The following is a 27,326-nucleotide window of genomic DNA, read 5'->3' on the forward strand; positions in this document are numbered from 1 at the left end:
ATAAAAATTGGCTTGGAATGTAGGCACTTCTGTCTATGCTTTTCCTATTTGTGATTGTTTACATTAGTGCCAGAGTTACCATAAAATTGACCTTTAACACAACCTGTTAAAGTATTAGTTATATAACTAAAAAGTTAGCAATAAAACACTTGGGAGAGAGAAATTTTATCTTTTTTTTTTTTAAGATTTATTTATTCATGAGAGACACACAGAGAGAAAGGCAGAGACATAGGCAGAAGGGAGAAGCAGGCTCCCTGCAGGGAGCCCGATGCAGGATTCGATCCCAGGACCCTAGGATCATGACCTGAGCCAAAGGCAAACGCTCAACCGCTGAGCCACCCAAGTGTCCCAAGAAATTTTATCTTGATAACCATATAATAAGTGTTCAAGCTTATCGAACGACAGTGAATTCTCTAAATTAGTGAATCCTCAATGATCCATTCCCATGGAAAGCTACACTAGTATGAATAATACAAATAATTTAAAAAGATTTCACAGGGATGCATGGGTGGCTGAATGGGTTAAGCTTCCAACTCTTGGTTTTGGCTTAGGTCATGACCTCAGGGTCCTGAGAAGGGGCCCCACGTGCAGCTCCTCGCTCAGCAGTCTGCTTACCCCTCTCCCTCAGCCCCTCGCCTTCCCCCATGCACTGTCTCATAAAAATAAAATCTTTAAAAAAAAAAAGACTTCACATACTAAGGACTTTTCTACATAAAACAGAGATAACTGAACCTTCCTCACTGGTGTTACTGTGAGGATTAACTGAACTTCAAAAAGCTTTTAGCCCAGGGGTTGATACATAATAGCTCCTCAGTGCTAACTGCTAGAATTACAATCATCATCACCGTTATTTATTATGCATTATACTATCCGGCAAGACCGATATGATGGTCCCGATTGTAATGATGAAACACCACGAAGTACAATGAGGCCAAGGAACCGGCTCACAAAGCTGGTAAACGATGCCAATGGAATCTAAGCCTGGGATGGCCTGATGTGCAAGTTTCAGCTCAACTACCATGTGATGATGCTATTTACAAATAGGGACCTCCCTTCGAGAAATTAACTCTACCCTGATAGCTTGAGAATCCTAAAGGCAGATAAAATAGCAAAACCAGAGGAAGCAGAGGACCCTGGAAAGGACGGGTGCTTTCCAACCAGAGCTCACTGGGTTCACAACCAGTTGTGTGACCTCCAACAGATTATGTGATTGCCAAAGTCTCTGCTTCCTAATTTGTAAAACTGGGATAATCATACCAATCCTGGCAAGAATGAGGTAAGGATGACAAAAAAGGATGTAAAGTACTCAGTCTGGAGACACACAGCAGGTACTCCAGAAGTCTGTATCAGAACGATCCAGTCGGCTGGAATCGCGTTATCGTGTCAAGTCATGCAGGTAGAGAGGAAAAATCCCTCCCAGAATTTTAATTGCCAACACTTTTCTTCAAAGATTATTGTATCTCAAAAAAAAAAAAAAAAAAAAAAACCCAAAGATTATTATATCTCAAAAGATCTATTAAAATTCTCCCAAAGAGTCAAATGATTTTATTACCCATAATTTTCCTTTGGTCATATATAATTTTACACACATTATCTTTTGCCTCTAAATGCAGAGAAAAAAAATGATGTAATAGTCACACATTCTATATATATATAATCATATTTACATATACTTTGACACTTCCAAAGGGAGAAAGAACATAATGAAATTAGGCCAAATTTGAAAAGAATGGGAAATGCTTAAAAAAAAAAACCCCACTTTCCTATCATGCTATAAAATAAATGAGAAAAAGGCAGCTACCCATACACCAGCACACCACCATTAAGAAAAGGATAAAAGGACATAGAGTCAAAGGAAAAATGGTTAAACTCTTTATTTAAATATGATAATCAGGGGTGCCTACTAGGTGGCCCAGTTGGTTGAGCATCTGACTCTTGGTTTTGCTGAGGTCATGATCTCAGGGTCATGGGACCAAGTCAAGCTCCATGCTCAGCGTAGAGTCTGCTTGAGATTCTTTCCCTCTCTTTCTCCTTCCCCCTCTACATCTCCCCATGTTCATACATGTGCACATGCTCTCTAATAAATAAATAAAATTTTTAGGAAAAATAAATAAATCTAGTAATCAGATAAACAGATCTATAACAAAGTCACATACAGGAAAATTCACTTGATTATTTCACAAAATGAAAACCAAAAGTATACTTCTAAATGCACTCTAAGCCAGGCACTAGGTGATTTTCAACTCTCCACCAAAGCAATCAAATAGAGATTAACATGCCTATCAGCTAAAACCAAGCGGTCAAGATGGAAGTGTTAAATTATATGTCTTCACCAAAGAGCATTTAAAAGATTTTCCCCCTAAAAAATGAAGAGTGTTGCACAGACTTTAATGTTTAATTTTGCTTCTGTGGAAAGAGGCACTTTTGAAATAGATTAAAACACTGAATTCAAGACCACCAGAAGAAACTTTCTAAAATGAAGACTATTTGATTGTTTTTTCCATAGGCAAATACATTGTTCGTCTTTCTTTTTCCCAACAAAAATTTCTACCAAATGAGAGATAATCAAAACCTTTGGTAAACAGGAGCTTAAATGCTGCCTCTCAAATCAGATTACATTTCAAGTGATCTGAAACCAAACTAGGACAGCATTTCATGAGCATGGTTCTCATTTTAAAAAAGCGCCCTTTGAGATGCTGAGAGGCATGGGTACCAGGGTTTTAAGGGCTCAGGAGTTGAAGAGTCACTGACATATTCAACCCACTAGCCATTACTTTGAAGGAGCAGCAGACTGGGGTTGAGGAGGGACGACCGGAAAGCAAAGAAGGTGGGGGGTACTTGATTGTGACCCTCAGGAAGAAAACAAAGCAGCTCAGAGAAATACAGACGATCCTTCACCTCTGAAACACTGGTGTGCCCAACGCCTAATAAAATTAGGGAGGACCAGATACTCTTCCTAATTATAGCTGGGAGAAGGTATACAGCTGAGATAAAACTACTCACATAGGAAAAGTGAGCTGTTCAGACAGTACTGGGTTCCAGGTCTGTTTTTCAGAACTGCACCGTCATAAACAGGATGAACTATTTCATGGTACTTCCAAGGCCAGCAGAAAAGGCAAGACCGTATCTCATGATCCAGGCATCAGTACTTCAGAACTGAAGACAATCTACAACTGAGATGGGGCTCAAATTTTCCCAATTTACTCCAAGGGGGAAAAGGGAGGCTGCATCTGAGGGAAGTATTTCCTGACATAAAAGAATAAACTGCTTTTTAAGCTCATCCCAAGTATACACATTTATATAACAAAGGGTATATGCGTGGGTGGGTGGGGGCACACGCGTGCATACACACACACACACACACAAAAGTACATTAACTGGGATCTCATTCTGCATAGGTCACTTACCTAAGAGCAATGTTATATATAAACACTGACTCGCGGTGTCTGCCACCCACGAGATCCCTTCCCAGGTAGGAGCTTCCCATGTTTCCCCCTTATCTGAAAAGGGCACCCGAGCTTTGGGCAGCAGTTCATAGGCAGGCAGGTGTCCTATGCAGAAACTGGTAAAAACTGGATTCTCAATCTTTGGCATTAAAATTGGTAAATAAAGAGAGAAGCTGGCAATTAGCAGCCAAAGCTATGCCTAAAAGGGAAAGAGGAAGAGAGAAGCCGTAAGGGCCAGGATGGCTATGAATGAACTAAAATTCTGACCCTGCAGTAACCACCGGGTACAGAAGAGAGGAGCAGGTGAACCAGGGCAAGAGCAGACTCACCCTGATTGGCTAAATGACACCCACGGTAAAGGATTCTCAAGTGAAGACCCCAAAATTCCCCCGGGGTCTTATACCAGGCTCATGAGAAAGAAGCCAGGTGCTCATCGTTTCCAGGTGCTGCAGGGCCCTGGGATTTGGGAGGACATTCCTGTCCTCCGATTCCCCCATCTGTCTTTATAGAGAATGCCCTCTTACTCAGGGGTAACTTCAGTGAGTCCCTGGACCTTGTAACCAAAAGAGTAAATCAATTTTGTTACATTCTATAATCTAGACTTTCCACCAATTCAGAAAAATCTTTCCCTAAGTTTGTTCACAGTAATAGGCGTCATGGTGGTTCATTTCTTTTCTTTTTTTTTTTTATTTTTTTATTTATGATAGTCACACAGAGAGAGAGACAGAGGCAGAGACACAGGCAGAGGGAGAAGCAGGCTCCATGCACCGGGAGCCCGACATGGGATTTGATCCCGGGTCTCCAGGATCGCGCCCTGGGCCAAAGGCAGGCGCCAAACCGCTGCGCCACCCAGGGATCCCATGATGGTTCATTTCTTGAGTGTGTAACATGCACTTGGATGATAATTTTCCTCCTTTTCCAATCCATGACCACTCCATCCCATCCACCATTTCTCCCTCTGGTCTTAGATATCTCAGGTCTGGGTTAAGCAGGGGATAAGGCAAGGTGCCTTCTCAGACTAACCCCCTTAAGTTAGAAAGGGGAGCAGCTAATTAACACAACTGGAGGACATTTCCACAGTCTCTATCAAAAGTACAAATGCGGGCAGCCCGGGTGGCTCAGCAGTTTAGTGCTGCCTTCAGTCCAGGGCCTGATCCTAGAGTCCCGGGATCGAGTCCCACGTCGGGCTCCCTGCTTTTCCCTCTGCCTGTGTCTCTGCTTCTCTCTTTCTCTCTCTCTCTCTCTCTCTCTCTGTCTCTCATGAATTAAAAAAAAAAAAAGTACAAATGCAATACCATTTGTCCCTGCAATCCCACTCTTGGATATCTGTCACACAGAAGTACAGAGACCTGGAGACAACCAGTAAGAGTCAATCAATGAAAGACTGGTTAAATAAAGTACATCCACAGAATAGACATGGACCCTGGAATAGAAATAAGAGTATTTAAATATTTAAATATAAATAATAAAACAATATTTTTAAATGAGATGGATCTATGAGAAATGACCTGGAATGACAGCTGTGAATATCTATGGTGTGTATATTTTACTACAAATATATACAGAAGTTACACAGAAGTAAAATATACATGTAATATATATTACTACTCTGCAGAAGTAAAATCATTAAGTGTAGACTACTATGCACAGTTACCACATTACACGTATAATAATTACATTTTGAGGATGCCTGGGTGGCTCAGTCAGTTAAGCATCTGCCTTTAGCTCTTTGTCCCTGCTCAGCAGGAAGTCTGCTTCTCCCTCTGCTCCTCCCCCTGCTTGTGCTCTAGCGCCCACGCTCTATCTCTCTGTCAAATAAAAATAAATAAATAAATAAATAAATAAATAAATAAATAAATAAATGCCTAAAGATTCATTTCTCTTGTGTGCCTATGAAACCAAATAGCTAGTTCTACAAAAAGATGGCATATATTTAGCCAATCAAAAAAAATTCCCATGCTGTCAACTCTAGGTTTGATACGAAAGGTCAAGGTTAGATCTAAAAGTCATTGCTGTTGTTCCAGCACACCCACAAACAATGAGAAAGTTACTTACTCTTAAGTTCCCTCCATCCCAGAACTTTCTGTAAAATGTTTTCACTTCCAAAATACCAAATAAGGTAGGATCCATAGCACCCAGAGGCCAAAGGCAAATAACAGACACTTCTAAGAAATACTAAATTGCAACACAGACATTAAGATTAGGCTGTAAATGTATTCTGAAAACATGTTAAGTGTGAGATAAATACATATATACTATCTGTTTAGCAATCATAAAGTATGCTTGACTTTCGGCATGTATCAAATTTTTGAGAAACAAATCACTTTTGCCAAGATTAATCTACCACTGGTTTATTTTTCTTTCTCAAAACAAATGAAATGTGAAGGCACTGAAAATACTAAAATGGATCAATCTCCAAAAATATCCATTTATACCTTTTTTTAAGTCCTATCCCATCTCAACTTACACTCCACCAAAATTCAAACACTATCTAGCCCTGGACAATGAGGTAACTGGTGAATTTTCCCCTTTTACTCATCTGTATTACCAAATTTCCCATATAATCTTGGAAAGTTTGAGATAAACAAGCTTGGAGATTTCAGTAACCCAGAGGTCTAGGTAAATCCTTTTCTCAATACTTCCCTTTGTGAGAAAGGGGTGTGGGCCAATCACAGGAAGGACATTCCACGGATCTAATCCACACACACACACCTGTCTCCTCCTTTGGAGGAAAAAACAGAAGTCACATTTAAATTTGTAACGATAACACTCAGCCCTCTTCCCACATCTGAAAGCATACAATATTTCATAAGTGCTTTTACCAGAAAGATTGCAATTTAATAAATGGTATACTCACCCATCTCTCATCCATCTACTATTTCTGCCATTTGTATATGATAAACTAAAGAAAATGGGCAAATTCTGCCAATAACTATTACTAAGTTTCTCATCTTTTTATCCTAATAGGATGGCAATCCTTTTTTGAAAACTGATTATAAAACTGGCAGTAAAATACTGCTGGACTGACTTCAAAGTAAAGAAACTTCCATAATTATGTAAGCAACAATCTACACTTAAAACTGAGTGATGCAGAGACAACATGTTATTTTTGGGGCTATGATAGATCTGGTTCACTGGCTTCTACATGGCAGAAGAAATAAGTACATACGCATGCAAACAATCTATATATATATATATATATATATATTTTTTTTTTTTTTTTTACAATCTATATTTTTAATGTGGTGTTGAGTTTTAAGAAGGTCAGTCTGGAATAAAACATCTCAGGGCTAAAAAGGATCAGCATTATACACACACACGTGCACCCCTTCACCTTTCAAATGTCACATTGGCATCAACATCTTTAGATTATTTAGCAAGTTATATATTTCTAAAGCCACTTTTCCAGCAAAACTCACTCTGATGGATAGTTCACGTAGCACATTAGTTTATGAAACCTATAATCAACCGCACTCTACCAACCAAGATGAAGGGAGTTGAGCAATGAGGTCCCCTACCACAAGTTAAAAAGGAAAGTTAAATGAATATCAAACATTGTCTATTCATCACTCTTGAGCTAAATAAAGCTACTGTGGTAGAGACTTTGCAAAGATGGCAATAAGAATTCCTCCCATTTCTGTATACATGTCTCCCTACCATGTGATTTTACCACTCTGAGGCCCAACAAGCAGGGAAGGGAATTTGTGATGCGAATGAGAGAGAGTGGCACGGAGTGAGTGCCATGCCTCGGCCTCTCAGAGCCCTTGCAGCTCCACCCCAGCTACCTGCAGCCAAGGGATAAAGTACAGGAGAGCCTCCTTGAGAATGAGACATCAGTGGACAGAGGGCCAGCCAACAACCAGCACCGACCACCACACACACACACACACACACACACACACACACACACACACACGTGAGATCACCTTAAAAGAGGTAGCCTTAGCCCAGCTACTTGAGGACGGGCCCTAGGCAAGAACCAGCAGGCCTGCCCCACCCAGGCCAGCCCAAACCATCAACCCAAAGAACCTTAAGCAAATAAAATGGGCATTGTTCTAAGCCGCTAAGGTTTGGGGTGGTCAGTCACACAACTATGCATAGCTGATATAAAAGACTATCGGGGGCACCGGGTGGCATAATGGGGCACCTGGCTGGCTCAGAGGTGCCTTTGGCTCAGGGCATGATCCTGGGGTCCTGGGATCGAGTCCCACACTGGGCTCTCCACAGGGAGCCTGCTTCTCCCTCTCCCTATGTCTCTGCCTCTCCCTGTGTGTCTTTCATGAATAAATAACATCTTAAAAAAAAAAAAAAAAAAAAAGACTGTCAGAATCCTTGACACTGGGCCTTTCAGTTTGTCAGGCACCCCTGAAGGCAAAGCTTTAAAGGAGGTGTGCATCTCAACAAGATGTTGCCGCTGAAATCTTCTGGGGAACTACACTGTCCCTACTTGCTTTGGCCCCTTGCTTGAGCCCCTGCAAATTTTAAACTTGGGTAGGTGCCTGAGTTCTCTCTCTCTCTCTCTCTCTCTCTCTCTCTTACTCCTGCTCCGGTCTGAGGTCTTTTGCTGCCTGGTGCTAGTCTCTGGCTTTATAGATCGGATCTTGGAATCCTCCCCCCTGGCCCCCCTCCACCTACCGTGAGTCCTCTTCAGTCCACCATCAGCTTTTGCTTTTGCTGGCCCTCCTCGAGACAAACAACTCATTGTAATCTGAAACCACAGTCCTAGATCATCTCATTACTTCTATGAAGTAGTGATGCTGGATCTTTTAAAAACAACGACTCGAAACAACCACCAGCACTGTTCAGGCTACAGTCGTTCTGCAAGATTAAATTATTATTCCAATAAAGCTACAACTGCTTAAAACAGTTTCTGGAAATATCTTAACAGCAAATTAATGTCACATTAGAAACCGGTCTCATTTCTTCATAGGACGCTGAGAGAAATGGGGAATTTTTTTTAATTTAAAATAAAATGTAGCTATAAAGTGTAAGTGAACACCCTCCTACCATGTCCCCTTAGAGGAAACAATACCTCTTGTTGTAGGTAAATTCTGATGTGATCAATTGAAAAGTCAGTCACATCCTATAAAGATCATCTTTCATATATTTGACACTCCTTCTCCAAGAGACAAGGGAATAGTTAAACAACTGCATAAGACAAAAATAAATAAATAAATAAAATAAACAACTGTATACAGCTAAAAACAATTCACCCCTCATATGGTACATGAAACGGGACATAAGCTATCAGCAAGTATGGGCAAAACAGGTGGCTGGAACTTGTACCCACCCCGGTGACTGCACATCAGTTACCTGCCTTCAAGGCTATTTAAGCAAATATAGAAGCATCAAAGATGCCTCTATTGTCTATTTCTAATGGGCTTTAAAGAGCAGGACATGAAATTATAGCCCTTAAAAAGTCTTGCTGCTTCTATGGAAACAATCGGAAAGATGGCTATAAATGAACTCAGAGGCTCATTATCTCTTAGCCTTAGAGATGGTCACTTTTTAAACAACTGATGAGTATTTATTTTAGTAAAGATAAACAGCCTAGCCTCGGATCTTGACTTATGCCAGAAATACTCTTCTTAAGTGAGTCCTAATGATCACAATTTGAACCTACACAGAGACCTTTCTCCTCGCCCTATTTCAGCTTCCCAAGTGCCCAGAAAAGGGGCCATGCTAAACCTGTTTCCACAACAAGCCTCCCTGAAGGTCAGGCACTGGACTAAGAGCTCCAGAAACTTGAAAGGGTATACACAAGGAAAAATTTTAAAGGATTACATAGTAAAATATTCTGTTACAGCCCCAGTTACCCAAGGGACACCAAACATGAGAAAGTACAGAGTGTTCCTGAATTTGCCCAAAATTAAACCCAGTTAATCTCCCTACACAGACCTTTTTTTTTTTTCCCCCCATCCCTCAGTCATTAATTCTCTCTCCCAACAAAGCAGGTATCCTACCTAAACAGGGATTACGGAGCATGAATTTCTGTTAAGGTACTCACTTAAATACTGGAGGTTTCATTTGTTTTGTGATACGTAATTTAGGTTAAACTGTTAATCTTTTCATGACTGAGACACCAAACTGTTTTAAACTTAAGAGAAAAGAAGGGTCCATGATTCAAGCTCACCATTTAAGGGACTAAAATTGATATAGGTTTTATTTTTTCTAAGTAGAGTTAATTTCACAACTCTTTTGTAATTTCACCCAAAATAAGCCAAACAGAAACAAACAAAAAAACACCCAGTTAGTTCTCTCTTCAAAAATAAAAGAAAATAGGGATCCCTGGGTGGCGCAGCGGTTTAGCGCCTGCCTTTGGCCCAGGGCGCAATCCTGGAGACCCGGGATCGAATCCCACGTCGGGCTCCCGGTGCATGGAGCCTGCTTCTCCCTCTGCCTGTGTCTCTGCCTCTCTCTCTCTCTGTGACTATCATAAATAAATAAAAAATTAAAAAAAATAAAAAATAAAATAAAATAAACCAAAGTGATACATCCAACCCCAAGACCCCAAAGTGATTTCTAAGGAAATGTAACATTTTGATACTTCTGAAAAGACTGGATTTCATTCGGGAGGGCACAATAATCACAAGAACATCTCAGAACAAGTTAAGTGGGTAAGATAAAAAGTCACACTTCAAAACTATCTTCCTACGTCAACAGGGGTATCTGTTTCACCACACACACAGAATAACTGTTCTTCTGAAAATACGAATCATTTAGCTTTCAAATAGAGCACAGAATGAAAACAAAGGCTTTTTAAAAAAAAATAAAATAAGGTTAGCATTGCCTGTCTTCTTTCTGTTCTGCTAAGTCAGTGGCAACGTCTTAGCATGTTATCAGGAGGTGGCCTCACGCTATTTACAGCCATCACAAGATTTAGTCATTTTTCTGAACATTTTGGAGAAATTATCATCTGCTGCTGTCCAATAAAACGTTTTGCGGTGATGCAAATAGTCTGTATGTGAGTGACCCAATAGGCTTATTGGATAGTGCGGATTATAGACTTGACGTTAAGGAAACAAAATCCAGTTCTGCAGCTGCACTAGCCACAATTAGCTACCGAGCATCTGAAATGTGGCTAGTGAAACTGAGGAACAGTTATTTTTTTTATTTATTTTTTAAGATTTCTTTTTTTTTTTAGAGCAGTTTTAAGTTTACAGCAAGACTGAGAGAAATGCAGAGATTTCCCACATACCCTCTGCCCCCATACAAGCACAGCCTCCCCCATTATCAACACCCCCAACAGGGGGCTGCTACACTTGTCCCAACTGATGAACCTATGTGGCATGTCTTTATCACCTGGAGTCCACAGTTGACACCAGGCTTCACTCCAGATGCTGCACCTTCTAGGGATTTGGGGGAAAAGGATAATGTCACACAGCCATCAAAAGGCTATCCCACAGAGTGGTGTCACCGCCTAGACACGCTCCGTACTCTGCCTATTGTTGCCTCACCTCCACCAAAATTACTTCGTTTTCATTAATTTAAATGTAAATAGCCACATGTGGCTAGTGACTGCGGAGTAGGCAGCCTAGAGCCAGACACCCTGTAAGGAAGGCTGTTGCTGCTCTGACCACGACAAAGCATCAGCTTGGCAGGAGGGCCTTGGCTCTAGCGCAGAAACTGCTCCAGCTAACGATCAGCCCTGAAGTTCATCCACTTCACGTGCTCTCTCCACCCATCACCTTGCTGCTCCTCAATCTTTCACTTTCCAACACACCCATGCACACCCCCAACTCCATCGCACTGGTAACAACAGGCAAAGGACGATGATGGAAATGGAGCGACTTTATGTTTATACATCACCACACTTAAACATGTTAAATAAAACACCCTCATGATGAAAGAAATATATATAAAGATAATTTTAACACCTCTAGGGAAATAAGATTTTTACTATGATAGTTACATGGTAAATATGTTCCCAGATAGATATTTATTCTGTTAAAATGGGAGTTATAGGGATCCCTGGGTGGCACAGCGGTTTGGCGCCTGCCTTTGGCCCAGGGCACGATCCTGGAGACCCGGGATTGAATCCCGCATCGGGCTCCGGGTGCATGGAGCCTGCTTCTCCCTCTGCCTGTGTCTCTGCCTCTCTGTCTCTCTGTCTCTGTCTCTGTCTCTCTCTCTCTCTGTGACTATCATAAATCAATAAAAAAAAAAAATGGGAGTTATAAAATTCATTGAGTCAATAATATTTCTAACTTCTTCCTTCTCACTAATGAGGAACCAACGTGATCTAAGTAGAAAAAAAAATGCTAAACTGGGTAGGAATCACAAGCCTAAGATTCTAAGAACTTCTGGACCAAGAGCTTAAAGAAAAAAGAAAAAAAACAAAAACAAAAACTGAAGAACTTAAGCCACTAGAGTCTTGATCCGTAAAACAAAGGAGCAGGAATGGATTTTCTCTTCAGTCTATTCCAAAATTAAACTTCCTGATTCTGTATTCTTATGCCATTCCTCACTTAGGAATTGACTTATAAAACCCAACAATGACCTATCATTCCTTCCCCTGAGCACACTCTTTCCCTGCTTTCTTGAGTCACCCCATAATTAAGCAAAGGGATGGTGACATTGCCAATTAGGAAGGAAGGAAGGAAGGAAGGAAGGAAGGAAGGAAGGAAGGAAGGAAGGAAGGAAGGAAGGAAGGAAGGAAGGAAGGAAAGGAGGGAGGGAGGGAGGGAGGGAGGGAGGATTGAAATTAAAATGCAAGTAATACAAGACAGGCCAATAGGCACCAATCCAGGAAATATCATCTTTTATCAATCTCCAAACTAAACAAGGCAAGTGAAAAAGCAATGGGAATGCCCCTTGTTACAAACCCTGGTAAAAACTGATGCTACCAGTTCAAAACAAGAGCACAGATTCTTGTAAGACCTCAACCATCAATAGATTATGAGAAGTTTCTGAACTGTCACAGGTCACTGGCTTTCAAAATACTCCCCAAATGAGGGCACCTGGCTGGCTCGGGTGGTAGAGCATGTGACTCTTGATCTCGGGGTCCTGAGTTCAAGCGCCATGTTGGGTGAAGAGTTTACTTTAAAAATACATAAATAAAATTAAATTTTAAAAAATACTCCCCAAATGAAGATCTATCATCCATATGGCAGAAAAATCCTCAATCTTCACTTACCATACCAGTTTTTCCAGTAAATAACCCTAGTAGTGACTAACAGTTGGAAATCTAACCCTTCAAATGTCACCAAAACATATACTTTCACCTAAGGAATGAACTAAGGGAAGAGCCGAATGAGCACCGTCACTACTTCGCCTCTGAGAGTTATACTCAATGTCACTTATTGAAAGAAATTGAAAAATAAAATAGTCTATGTTTTCATATATATTTAAATAAACAATCAGTTTTAAAAGGCAATTCATCTAATTCCTCAGTGTCCAAGAAGTTTCTTGAAACTAAACCAGAGCTTATTCCCAAGCAACTGGCAAGTGGAAAGAAACGTGAACGGGTTACATCAGCATTTACTCACATCAGATGATTTAGATTCCAAAGTGTATCTAAATCAATTCTAGAAATAAAGCACTGCCAACCCATTCTCTTAAGATTTGCTATTTCTCCTCTGCTTCCCAGTTAAGTCACATCTAAAAGGCCTTTTTAATTAACATATTGAATTCTTCTCTAGTATCAAAAACTTGACCAATGAATGGCAGATTTACAGAAACTCTCAAAACACTTGAATCACTTCAACCATCTTGGAATTGTTTTAGTATAATTTAAAAAAACCTGTCCTGGAAAAAAAACAAAAAAAGCAAAACCTTACAGGATTACAAGAATTCTATTTAGACAGAAAAAAAAGAGGCTTTTTTTCCCCCCAATGAATACATTGTGAAGAATTATAATGCCTATTAGATTAATTTTGACTTAAAAGGAATGATGGTCTATGGTCTTAGCCATGTCCTATCCACACCAATCCTATTACCCTTGGTCCCTTATTATTTATAAAAATACAATCCCTGCCATCATAACAACCTTTGAAACCACCTGTCCTGATATTGTGTTCCTGTGTTTCACCTGTATCTTTGATCTTCTCCCAACAGTCCTGATTTCTACCCAGCAAGAGGCCCCATTGAACTTCAAGGTTGGGTTATATATAAATACATAAACAACAAGAGAGGGGTCATGGGTATATCCAAGAAAGGAAAGCTCTAGAGAAGAGACCAATACCAGGACCTCGCCCGTCCTGCTCTACAGTGCCTAAGGAAAGGCATGCCACTAAGTATAAGGATGCCACAACTGTGATAGGGAGCTCGGGGTCCTAATCCAGAGAGACTACCTCACAGTCCAGTGACCTCAGGAAAGCTGGGCCTCTGCATGCTGCCTACCTGCACACTACAGGCAAGTGGAAGCACTCAAGTGCTTACTCTTCATCTGAAAGGATTAATGAGCTAATTTCTACAGAACCCTTTAAGCTGATTGGCCCAAACACAACTAAATAAGCGTCATCATCAAATGTAGGCAAAATCAAATTTTCAGGATCCAGGGAGGTAAATTTTTAGAAGTCAGGCAATGTTCTCCTTGCACAAGAAGGGAAAGAGTGTTTATCCCCAGTGTTCAGATTTTAATCCAGAAAACATTCATCAAATACTTAATATGAGGTGTGGGGTATCGAGACATGTCCTCAAGAAGGAGGAGTTAACATCTAGCACCACGATGGGCAAAGCAGCAAATAATCTGCATAGAGTGAGAGGATAGAGTGTGAGGACTGCCAGGGGTGAAATACCCAATAGAACAAGGGGCAAAAGGGAAAGGAGGCGCAGGGGCGGAGAGTGTTTCTGTGAAGAGAAATAATTTGTTCTAGGTCTTAACAAGGAGGCCAAATCCGGGTGTGTTCAGCTTATGGACGTGCATCAAGCTATACATTTATGACATGTCCACTTGTCCACGTGTATAGACCTCAATAAAATGTAAAAGGACAGTGGTCTCTGTTCAATACATGAAAACAGGTGCGGAATGGTGTTCCAAGCAGAGTGAAAAACTTGCCTCGCAAGGGTAGGAAAGCATGAATGGATCATTTCAGCAACTGCAAAACGTTCGCACCTGCTGGGGGTCTGAGACTGGAAATGACAAGAAAGGTCTGTCTGGAAAGGGAGGCAAGAGACCATTCCTAAAAGGCCTTAGAGTGAACCTGAAGGATGACAGAAGGGCCACTCCTGACAAAAGCTGGGATAGCACGGCCATCCTAACAATGCCTCCCGTAGCTGGGAGCAAGAACGGAGGCGGGGAACCTCTTAGAACTTCTATAGTAATCCAGGGGGAGCTGATAAGGCCTGACCACATGGGTGATGGCCGAGGGGAAGATTTAGAGACACAGCAGGAAGGTAACAATTATGTGGGGCACCCAGGACTGATGACCGAGCCGAGCACCCAGGACTGATGACCGAGTGGAGGGAGGTGCAAGATGGGAAAGCGGGGTGACCGGCCTGTTTGTTTCGCACTCGAGGGTCTTAAGGAAGACGGGAGGGTGTGGACGAAGCTCATGGGATCCAAGCAATCGTAGCACAGGTAGAGGGACAAGGAGGTTAACTGGGGGTACGCAGCTCTGGGGGGCATCTGAATGGAGCCACGTGGGGCAGGGGGCGCCGGGCGGTGCCAAGTCCCGCAGCCCGGAGAGAGGGGGCCGCGCAGGCACTTTGGCTCCCAGGCACAGGCGGTGGCCGCGGCTGGGCGAGCGGCGCTTTCCAACAGCTCGGCGGGAAAGGAAGGAAGGAGGCGGGCTGGTGGCTAGAGGAGCGGGTCGTGAGCCTCTTGTTTTGTTCAGATAAGACAGACCTGGGAGTATTTTTAAACCGAGGGAAAGCGGCCGGGGAAGGAGTGGATGGGGAGCTGCGGTGAGGCCTCGATCTGAGACCACGCGCCGCTGTCCTCTGGGTCCTCTGGGTCCTCTGGGTCCTCTGATCCTCTGGGTCCTCTGGTCCTCTGGGTCCTCTAGTCCTCTGGTCCTCTGGTCCTCTGGGTCCTCTGGGTCCTCTAGTCCTCTGGTCCTCTGGTCCTCTGGGTCCTCTGAGTCCTCTGGTCCTCTGGTCCTCTGGTCCTCTGGTCCTCTGGCGCGGGACCCAGTGCGACCCAGGGGCACCTCCCAGGCAGCAGCACCTGCCCTGGGCGGGTTGCTCGGGTTGCTCCGTGTGCCCCCCTCACCACAGCCGCCCCTCCCACGACCTCCCCCAGGATGCTCTCCCCACCTGTCAGAGGGTCACCTGGCACCGAAACCCTGAGCTCTCCAAATCGCCAGGAGCTCCACAGGCCTCAGCCTCCTCCTGCGGGCCCGGGTGGGGGGCCTGCGAGCTCCCCTCTAGCTGTGCACCACGAGGAGGGCCCTGACAGGCAAGCCCTCCCCCCTGCTCCCTCCCTGCTGGGACCAAGCAGAGAAACCCTTCAAGCCACTGGTCTCCTGCTTGAGACAGGGCTGTGTGCCCTCCTGATAACCTGCCACGGATTAGCAAACGTCATTTTTAGGAGTCACGGCAGAGACTGATTGAGAGCAGGCCCCGTGCCAGGCACCCTTCCAAGTGCTCTCCACTCTCTCAGTCCTCACAATCTTATCTTTATCATCTGCGTGTTACAGACGAGGAAACTGAGTGCAGACACATCTAAGTAATTTGCTCAAGGTCACAAGGCCAGTGACTGCTTGGCCAGGATATGAAACAGACCCCGCCATCCAACCCCGGAGCCTGCAGTGTTTTAATTCATTCTCAAACATCATCAAAAACATAGTGCATGACAGACTGTCAGACAGGAAGAAATGCATGTGATCGCTCACAAATCAAAAGCGTAAATAAAGTATTGTGATAATACTCCCAAAAGCTTCTTTTCACCTAGAGACATTTTCCCACATGGCACTTTGAACAGCACATTTAAAAGAACTTTTCTTTAAAAAAAAAAAAAAAAAGTAAAGAGCATTTCTGTGCTCTAAAACTAATTATTATCCTTGTTAAGCTCAGCAGATATAGTAAAAAAAAAAAATCTATGCTGGATTGTACAGTATATAGGGATGAACTGCAAGGCAGGTGAACTATACCTCTTAAAGCTGTTATTCAAATGGGAGAGTACGTGAACATGATGTGAACATAAGTGAACGTGATGAAGAAAGGCATACTGAGAAATTTGATAAAGACAAAAATTTCATGAGAGACATAAATGACCAAAACTAAGAGAACACAAAATCCAAACAGTAAATACAAACTTTAGGTGTGGATGGCTTCACAGGTGAATTCTATAAAATAAATAAATAAAAGAGCATTTCTGTTATAAATGTACCTGCTGCCAATTATACACTTAAAAAACAGTTAAAATATAAATATTATGTGATGTGTATGTGTATGTTTTACCACAATAAATAAGTACAAAAAGAGTATTTCTACATGCATTTTCTCTTTCTCAAGTGAAATGATAATGAAAGCCGAAGCCCTGTTTTAGGCTATGCATCTAAGGCCTCTTTTAGTTTAAAAAAAAAAAAAAAAAAAAAAAGGCCAGGGGCACCTGGGTGGCTCAGTTGACTGAACCTCTGACTCCTGATTTCAGCTCAGTTCGTGCTCTCAGGGTCATGGGATGGAGCCCCATCTGAGGCTCCACACTCTGCACAGAGTCTATCCCTCTCCCTCTGCCCCACTCCAAATAATACACTCTTAGGGGCTCTCTCTCTCTCTCAAATAAAATCTTATAATGGACGCCTGGGTGGCTCAGAGATTGGGCACCTGCCTTCAGCTTGGGTCATGATCCTGGGATCCAGGATCGAGTCCTGAATCGGGCTCCCTACAAGGAGCCTGCTTCTCCCTCTGCTTGTGTCTCTGCCTCTCTCTCTCTGTCTCTCGTGAATAAATAAATAAATCTTTAAAAACAAATAAATAAATAAAATATTGTAAGAAAAACAAAAAAGGCCAAACTAGCAAGCCAACAGCAGTAGCAAAGCAGCCCCATCTAAAGGTCTAGGAGATGCACACTCAGTGCCCTGGCCCTCTGAGGTCCTCCAAAAACGACTGTGGGCCAGTGTAGCTCTCAACGTCAAGATCCCTCTAGAACATCCATAAAACCCCAAATCACAGAACTCTGCACAAACTCAAAGCACAGAGCAAACCGGGAGTACCCTGGGCTGCTTGCAGGAAAAACTGTTGCTCCTCGAAAACCTGGCCTTATGCCCCATTACCTGAGCTTGGGGAAAATGCATCTGTTAAAAAAAAAAAAAAAAAAAAAAAAAAGCATCACAGGAGAATAATAAAGTGTTCCGCGTAGTCCTTGGTCAAACTATGGCTAGGATTCTAGGAACTAAATTATTTTTGTTGACTAGGACCAAAAATTATATGTATTAATTTTTTTAAGATTTTATTTTTAAGTAATCTCAACACCCAATGTGGAGCTTGAACTCACGACTCCAAGATCAAGAATCCCACGCTCCGCGCCGGCTAAGCCAGCCAGGCACCCCTAAATGTATTCCTTTCAAATCATTCTAAATGACCACTCAGGACAAAATAAATTGACACTGAGAAATCAAATACAAAACTAAAGAAAGGCTTGTCCTGAAAAAAAAAAAAAAAAAAAAACCTAAGAAAATCAAACATCTTCTGAGGCACAAGTCTATTTAGGGCTTCTCTGAGGAAAATCAGCAAAGATCACAGCTCCTGCCGCAATTACCGGACTCAAATACAGAAACTCAGATGGCAGAGACTACAGAAGTTCCTCAAGGTTGTTCAATATTACTACAGATGCCAAAGACGGTATTTATGTGACTCACTGTTCTTTCTGTTCAACAAAGAAGTTCAACTATCATATCACCAACAAATAATTTTTCAATTGGCCTACCTTTGGGTACCCCTTACACTTCTAAAGAAGGAATCTGATGGGGGGGGGGGGAATGGAGGGGAGAGGTGAGGAACAAAGATTCGTGAGGCTGAAGAGTATAAAGAGGAAAGAAAACCTGGCAAGAGCAGTTACTTGTGTGGGAGACAGAAATATCTGAAGTCTACTAAGACAAGAATATCGATGGCTAAAAGGAGTTTAATAACTTCACAACATTTTCACATTTTCAACCCCTAAGTATAAAGCTCTCCCCAAATAGACTTTACATCCTTTCCAGGTCATGCATAGACTTCTGAACCAGATTACCCATAAGAGCATTACAAATTCTCCATTGATCTTTTCACGGCACAAGAACAGTGAAAACTTTATTTTTTACACTTGCAAAATCCTGTGTTTATTTTTCTAAAATAGAAGTCAAACAACTGAACCTGTCTTGTTTGAACTTTAGTAAACCTATTCTCTCATAATCCTGAGGCCCCAATCTCTGCCCAGAAGGAAATGAAGAAAAAGTGCTCTGTGCCACGCTGCAAAGTTAAAACACAACACGCGGTGCCTCCCTCGGTCTTCTGCTCAGGCACACCCGAGCCTCCTGCTGGTGGCCGTTCACACTGCTGGAGCCCTATCATATGACACCTGCCGGGCGGAGGGGGAGGCAGAGGCTCTTCACCCGCATTCGTGTAGAAACTAGTTCAGTGTCTGAACTACTAACTTCTGTGAGTAATGTTTAAGTAAAAGTGCTTAACCACAAGTTCACTTGTAATCACTCAACTGGCATTAAACACTAAATGGAAATGGGTTTATAATTCCTTATAAACATTAAGCCCTTGCAAAACCCCTATGCCAGCAATCTGATTGGTCAATAGCATGGCCCATGGACCATCTCTTAGCTGGAGAACAGAAGATACATTTAAAATGTAGAAAAGCCCTTTCCACAGGGTGAATGTGCAAAAACAGGAGAAGTAAGAAGCAGGTATTTCTGTTCTCAAATGCCTTAGGTAAACTGACCAACCATAATTAACAGTGCTGTCACCGAAAGCAGGAAGAAGCCCTGCAATTAAGCCCATCACTTAAATTAAAATATTTTTATTCATTAGCTCACAAAACTAGTCGGCTCAAAATACGGTTTTCAATAAGCAAAGCTTACATTTCAACGTAATAACGGACAAAAATAATCATATAAATTGGTTATAACTAAATTCTGGTGTTCTCATGATCCCCACCACCCCCCCCCCTTTGTGCTCTCCCAGTGTTCACCCATCACCTCTTATACAATCATTTACATAAAGTTGCCAGGTCCTTGAGGGCAAGAACCTTTTTTTATGAAATTGCATACTGCTAACACGCAGCACAATGCTCAGGACATAAGAGACTCTTAGATGTTGTGGCACGAGTCAAAAAACAGGGGGTTACATGCTATAAAGTGTGTAAAAAGAGGGGTAGAGGAAGCCAATATGCTTCGGCTCAGGAAAAGCAAAAGGCTTCTCAAAGAAAATTCCCTCTGGCCGTGGGAGCTGAGTGAGATTCCCTGACAAAATGGGCACTCGGATGAGAGGAGAGTCTGTACCCAGACAGGAGGACTGGAAGGCCAGATGTGTCAAAGGACAACACAATGCTCAGGGCGCGATCAATACACGCAGACCAGGGGAAGGGGCAAGCCTGCTGAGGGCAGGCAGTGAAGCTGAAAAACTGGAGGGGGCTTATATGCCACCTTCAAGCAGTTTTCATTGAGAAGCCCTTAAAGCCATTTAATCCAGAAAGTGACACAAGGACACATTCCCTGAGAATCTCTGGCCCAAACTTGTGAAAAGTCTGGGTTTCCAAAGAATGTTATATAGAGATGTCTATTTTAGATTATTTGAAGTTTCGGTATCCTTGGTTACCGTCCTGCCCATCATTTTCTCCTATAGATGAAATATACGCGTATTTCAGGCCATGCGGTTTCATTCCCACAGCAGCAGGTGATAAGGGCTCATTTGCAGGCCTCATGAAATTCCTCCGGTTTTAATTTTTTAAAGGGGGGGGGGGGGGGACGGGAGTCTGGAGAATTTTTTTTTTTTTTTTTTTTTTTTAAGGAAAGCAAAACACATACCTAACATAAATACCCTAAATTCCTTTTTCATCACGGCACGTGCACACCGGGCCCCGGGGCAGCCGCCTGCCCCCCAGGCCCCCCAGGCCCCCGAGCTCCCCGACCCGGCTCCGCAAAAGGGCCTCGAGGGAGAGGTTCTGGGCCACGGGTCGGCGCACAGCCCCGGCCTTTCCCGTGCGAGGCCCGAGGAAAAGTCACGCCGCCTGCCTGCCGCGGGCCCGGACACGTTTTTGGAAACCGGGAGCCGACCGGGTGGCGGCGGGCGCGGGCGAGGACCCGGACCCGGACCCGGACCCGGGGGAGGACCCGGGGGAGGACCGGGCGCCCGCTGGGTCCCGGGGCGGGGGCCAGGGATGGGGCCCGGGGCGCACCGGGCGGCGGGGCGGGCGCGGGGCAGCGGCATCCTCCGCGGCCTCGGGAGGGGCCCCGGGACCCACGGCGAGAGGCTGCTCGCGGGGCGCAGGGGCGCAGGGACGCCCGCCGAGGCCCCCGGGACGCGGCCCCCCCCGGGCGCGGCGCGGCGGCGCTGGAAGCCCAGGGCGGCGCCCCCGCAGCCCCGCCCGCCCCGCCCGCCCCGCCGCCCGCACCGGCTGCGGCCCCGCCGCTCGGCTGGAGGCTGACGCGGCTGCTCGGCGGCCCGGCTCCCCGGCTCGGCCGCCCCGGCTCCCCCGCTCCCCGGCTCCGCCATCCCCGGCTCCGCCATCCCCGGCTTCCCGGCTCGCCCGCTCCGCCGCCCCGCTCTCCGGCCCCCCATCCCCGGCTCCGCCATCCCCGGCTCCCCCACCCCCGCCCCCCCATCCGCCACCCGCCGCCCCGGCGATCCGGGAGATAAAAGTTTGCAGCGTGCGGCTCGTCTGCAGTGCGAGTCACATCCGCCGCGCCGCCGCCTGCAGCAGCAGCAGCGCTCAGAGAACGAACAAATAAATTAAAGGAAAAAAAAAAAAAAAAAAAACTGTTGGAGCCGGTAGGCCCGAGGCCGGGCGCCAGCCTCCCGGCGAGCACGCAGCGAGCCCCCCCGGCCCCGGGCCCGCCGCACTGACCGATCACCTCCTGCAGCTCGTACGCGTCCCTGCAGATGGGCCAGCCGGCCGCCTGCGCCGCGGGGCCGGGGGCCGGGGCCGGGGCCGGGGCCGGGGCCGGGGCCGGGGCCGGGGCCGGCGCCGCGGGGGCCGCGGGGAACGCGGGGGCCGCCGCCGTCGCCGGGGCCGCGTGCTGGGGCGGCTGGACGTGCACGGGCGAGCCGCCGGGCTCCGCCATGATGCTCCGGGCGGCGGGAGGACGCGCGGCCGGCGGACGACCTTCCACTCGAAACTTCCCCGGCCTGGCCGCCGCCTCCCGCCGGCGCACGCCCTCCCCGCCGCGCCGCCGCCGCCGCCGGAGCCCCGAGGGGAGGGAGCAGGGAGGCCGGGCCGCGCGGAGGGCGGAGGCAGCGCGGGGGGGGGGGGGGCGCCGCGGCCCCGAGCCTCGCGCGCGCCGCTGCCGCCTCCGCGGGAACCGCCGCCTCCCCCCACCCCCCGCCCCCCGCCCCGCGCCCGGCGCCGGCGAGCCGGGCGGGCTCGGTCCGCTCGGCCCGGCCTCCCGCGGCGCCCGGGTCCCCGGGGCGGGCTCGCGCGACGCCCGCTGAGCCGTCCCGCAGGCCGGGACCCCGCCGCGCGTCACCTGCCAGCATCCCCTTCGCACCTTCGCCTCCGAGGTTCAAGCCCCCGCCCCCCCCCGAGTGCAGCGTGATTCCTCGGGTCCCGGCGGTCCGCAGGCTCCTTCGGGACGTGGTCCAAGGGCCCGTGCGTGGGACCCGAGCAAATGGAAGGGGTCGCGCGCCCTGTGGCCGACTGTGGCCTCCGCCGCAGGCCGCACTGGCCCCCGGCGACCGCGGCAGGCGTCTCTCTTGCAGCGCACACTGCGCCCTAAACGAGCTGCCGAAAACTTTTGGTTCATTCATTGCTGCTTTCTTTCCCCAACTCCCCCCCCCCGCCCCCCGAAATTACCTCATCTTTACCGCTGCTGTGGTTGAACCTTAGGTCTTCCTAATTACGGGTGTCGTGTTGCACACTGATGTTCCCTGGGTTCCCTCCGTAGCGATGACCTGATGACCTAGACGACACCACCCTCGTCTGAAGCAGAAACGGTGCAGGGAACCAAGGGTCCGCTGGGTCATTTTGCCCAAATTTTCTTGTGTGATTTTCATGACAACGGCTGAAGAAATGCATTAGAGTAATGAGCATTATTTAAAAAAAAAAAAAAAAAAAGGGCTCTAAGAAGTGGGTGATATGCTATATGTTGGCAAATTGAACTCCAATTTAAAAAAGGGGGAGGCGGATCCCCGGGTGGCCCAGCGGTTTAGCGCCACCTGCAGCCCGGGGCGTGACCCTGGAGACCCGAGATCAAGTCCCACATCAGGCTCCCTGCATGGAGCCTGCTTCTCCCTCTGCCTGTGCCTCTGCCTCTCTATCACGAATAAATAAATAAAATCTTAAGAAAAAAAAAAAAAAGCTCTAAGAAAGACTGTAATGCTTTGTCTTCTGCGTTTAAACACAAAAATCTCAATATTTTTTTGGAAGACAAGAGGAAAGTCAGAAATTCATTAGGAGAAATGTTATATGTCTAATCAAACAGGGATCTAAACTAAACCGAGTGTGCTTAATCTCATAGCATTACGGAACAGATGGGGTTCAGCAACTACGGTGCTCTGGTCTATAAGCAGAAATTTATGCTGAACTAAGAAAGTATACATCTTTTATGCATGGGTGTTCAAAAACTGCGTATTGATTTTAATCAAGAAATACAACTTGATGAACAAATAAATTCTAGGCCTCTGATGTGTTCAGTGGGGAGGAATAGGGAAGAGGGGAACTCTCTTTTTCAAGGGCTGCTCCCCATCCCAAAGAACTTTTAAGGGAAAAGAAAAATAATTACAGGAATATGACCCCCATTTCCTCATGTGAATTTATATTTTGAATTTCAAATCATGAACTGAGACCGTGAAGGCCAGGAAAGTTCTTGGAACTTAATTGGAAAATATGATGTTGTCAGCACCAATAGCACGGATTTGAATCAAACACAGATCACTTAGTTTCCTACAAAGAACAACTGTTCCATAGTCACATACCAGATATCTGTACCCAGCCCACCACTTTCCAAATGGCTACCAGAATGACGCCTGGCAAACGGTGATGACTCAGTGCAGACCCATCACTACTACCTGTAAGTCTGTTTAAAGAAGAATGTTTACTATTGGTGGCCTTCGGAATCCTTTTTATATCTAAAGAAAAGAACATGAATTATATTTTTTAATTATAAGCACTAGATTAGAATTTTAAGTTAATGTTTTCATAAACACTTGAATAAAGTGGTACTTAAAACTTAGAAATATGTTTGGGGGGGAGGGAGGGACACCTGGGTGGCTCAGTGGTTGAGCATCTGCCTTTGGTTCAGGTTGTGATCCCAGGGTCCTGGGATCAAGACCCACAACGGGCTCTCCACAGGGAGCCTGCTTCTCCCTCTGCCTATGTCTCTGCCTCTCTCTGTGTGTCTCTCATGAATAAATAAAATCTTTAAAAAAATTAAAAAAAAATACACTGGGGCACCTGAGTAGCTCAGTCAGTTAAGGGTCTGCCTTAGGCTCAGATCAGGATCCTGCGGGGCATGGGATGGAGCCCAGCATCAGACTCCCTGTTCAGTGGAGTGTCTGCTTCTCCCTCTGCCCTTCCCCCAACACCTGCTTGTGTGCTTGCTCTCTCTCTCGCTCGCTCGCTCTCTCAAATAAATAAGTAAAATCTTAAAAAAAAAAATTAGAAATGTGTATTTAAAAAGTTTTTAACTGACAGGCAATTTTCCCTGAAAGCCCATTACTGAATTTAAACTGAAAGATGGCAGGGGAGGAAGCCTTTAAAATATAAACAAGGTTTACTTCAATACATAAAGAATACATCCAGTTAGAGATTTAAAACAGAAAAAATGAGAGTCTCAATTTTGTTAAGCTTTTACAACTGCCTCATTATATGTCATGGTTTCTCTAGTTCAGCACTTCTGATATTTTTTGCCAAATAATTCTCTGTGTTGTAGAGGTCTGTTTTCCTGACCTCTACTCACTAGATGCCAGTAGCAGCCCCACTCTCAGTCATGACTATCAAAAATATCTCCAGACATTGCCACATGTCCTCTGAAGAGCAAACCGCTGCCTTAGATAAACTATTTATACAAAACTGTCATCTTATAAACAGAGTCTTGCAGTAGTTATTTGCTTTACAAAGAGCTTATATAGGGTTCAGTTAGTTATTCACAAATCCTGAAGGGATCAGAATCTGCCACCCCAAAATATGCCACTTTGGCATAAGAGCTATTTTGAGCTGAAGGCAATTAAGAAACAACAGACACAGGAAAAGCTCTCTGCTCTCCCCTATCTGCCTAAAAGCAGGGCATAAATTTCCCTTTTGTAAATGGAATTTCCATTCATAAAGGAAATTTCCATTTGTAAAGGTGCCCCCTCTCCCATACCAGAAAGAGGAGAATGACTCTTATCAGGAAATGGCACTGAAATGAGTCTGCATGAACAATCTGTATCTATCAGTAGTTTACCTTCCCATGATTTACCCCTGCTAGAAGCCAACCCCCTTATTCCCTTGTCTAACCACTACTCCACAATTTATCACCCTTTGTTAAAATGGTATATAAGCCCCCGATTCCACCTGCCTCTTTGAGTTATTCATCACTGAGTACTCCCACATAGATGGTCATTGCCATCTGCAAACAAACTTTGTTCTCTCCTTTGTTGACCTGTCTTTTGTCAGTTCAATTCTCAGGCCTCCGGTTACTAAATTTGGGAGGATAGAGGGAGTTTTTTCCTCCTCTACAACTCTTTGAACATCTAAGAGAAGATGTGTGGTGGAGGGCAGCCCAGGTGGCTCAGCAGTCTGGTGCCTGCCTTCGGCCCGGGGCCTGATCCTGGAGTCCTGGAATCGAGTCCCACATCAGGCTCCGTGCACAGAGCCTGCTTCTCCCTCTGCCTGTGTCTCTGCCTCTCTCTCTCTCTCTCTCTTTCTCTCTCTCTCTCTGTGTCTCTCATGAATAAATACAATCTTAAAAAAAAAAAAAGATGTGTGGTGGAGTGGTTAGCATAATGGCTGACACATAGTAAATGTTCAATAAAATGAAAACCCTCATCAATGTCATCATTATGATCGTTATCTGCCAAGATTCATAACAAAATATACAGAAGAAAGATACATAATAATGGCAAAGTGTACTGAATGTAAGCTCCCCAAGGGCAAAAATTTTTGTTCCTCTGGTTCACTGCTGTTTCCCAGTGCCTGGAATAACATCTAGCACGGAATATACTCAGTAAATATTTGTTGAATGAATATAACACTTTTTAAATGTATAAAAACATGCTTTTAAACATCAGAATGAGTCAGCTATGTCAAGGGTGGATTACATGGGAGGAAACTGGAGGCGGAGAGACCTATTTGAAAGCCACTGCTAGAGTCAAGTTAGAGAAATGTGCATGTGAATAAAACTCATGATATTGAAGATAATGATGAGGGGGTAGGTTTAAGAATTATTTAAGGAGCAGAGAAATTGAACTTGATGACAGATGAGAGTCCTTTGAAGATCAAATTGCCCCAATGCGTTAAAAAAGTAGATGTACACAAGCACAATTTATAAAATGTTTTAAAAATCCATCTTTTGAAGGAACGGGAGGCTCTTGATTGACAGATGGTCTTTCTCCCATGGCTAACCTGTAATCTACTGCAAACTCACTGCCATCGCGTGGTGGGAAAAGGCCAGATGTTCTTGGGTGTGAAGAAAATCTATCATCATATCTTCCATCTCCAACTCTCTCATACTGACTCTTTTAGTAAATGTGTTTGAGGGTAAAATTGTGAAGGAGCTGGATTTTCTTTTAAGCAATTGCTTCCAAAGACAAGGATCCAATATTTTTGAGTGAGGGTGATGGCAAGGCATAGTAAAAAAAGGGATGGGTTTAAGTCAGTAATAGCTGGACTGAAATAGTTGCTCTGCACTTATTAGCTGGTAGCTTAAACTCTCTGAGCCTGTTTTCTTAAAATAAGGACAATCACCCCAGGATGACTGGGATGCTGGAAGGACGACATGAGCTGGTATGTGCAAACAGCTGAACCACCCCACACACTAGTGCCTCCAAAATTTTGGACTAGGAGGGACTCAGGGGTGGTGGCCTCAGGGGAAGGTATGTATTGTAGGTTGAATTGTGTCCCCTAAAAAGATATATTGAAGTCCTAAACCCCAATACTTGTGAATATGACCTTATTTGGAAATAGGGTCTTGGCAAATGTAATCAAGTTAAGATTAGGTCATACTGAATTAGGTTGGGCCCTATTCCAATGACTGATACCCTTCTAAGGAAAGGAAATTTGGACCCAGAGACACAGACACACACAGGGAGAATGCCAGGTGACCAAGGAGGCAAAGATTGCAGTGATAAGCCTATAAACCAAAGAATGCCAAAGGCTGACAACAGCAACCAGAAGCTAAGGGAGAGGAATGAAACAGATTCTCCCTTAGAATCTCCAGTAGGAACCAACCCTGCCAATACCTTGATTTTGGATTTCTAGACTTCAGACTGTGAGCAAATATAATTCTGTTATTTTAAGCCACTCAGTTTGTGGTACTTTGTTACAGGAGCCCTAGGGAACTAATATAGCAGGATTACAGGATTTGTTCTTTAGCCAACTGCATTTTATTCGGACCAACTTTAGCAAAGAGCACTAATGGAAATTAGCCACTCCTTTGGAGCCACCACATTACCAAAACCCTGGCTTTTACAACTTGTTTTTAATATTATTTTTTAAAAAAACCCTGCAGAATAAATATCTGAATGAATTCTTGGCAGAGATGTCAAATGTCCATCTGAAAAATGCATTCAAGAATATATGAACCTTTCCAGCTTTAAAAACCCACTTAGCATACTTAATGATAGAGATGTCATGTGCTTTCCACCAGCACA

The 27,326-nt window shown here is 44.7% G+C and overlaps 1 protein-coding gene across 3 annotated transcripts in view; it reads right to left on the reverse strand.

Moving 5' to 3' along the window:
* STK39 (serine/threonine kinase 39) overlaps window positions 1–22,461 on the reverse strand; it is a 291,605-nt gene extending 269,144 nt beyond the window's left edge. The window contains exon 1 of one of the 3 annotated variants that reach the window (XM_038584733.1): window positions 22,330–22,461. Coding sequence is in view for 2 of the 3 variants with exons in the window: in XM_038584728.1 (XP_038440656.1) it covers window positions 21,385–21,601 (217 nt within the window). In the remaining variant the exon portion in view is untranslated. Of the gene's footprint in view, window positions 1–8,081; window positions 8,164–21,384; window positions 21,602–22,329 lie in introns of those variants that run through there. The other 2 variants (XM_038584728.1, XM_038584731.1) reach the window with 2 other exon arrangements.
* Window positions 22,462–27,326: the final 4,865 nt, after the last annotated feature.

Source organism: Canis lupus, chromosome 36 (assembly GCF_011100685.1).
Source record: "Canis lupus familiaris isolate Mischka breed German Shepherd chromosome 36, alternate assembly UU_Cfam_GSD_1.0, whole genome shotgun sequence".
NCBI lineage: Eukaryota > Metazoa > Chordata > Mammalia > Carnivora > Canidae > Canis > Canis lupus.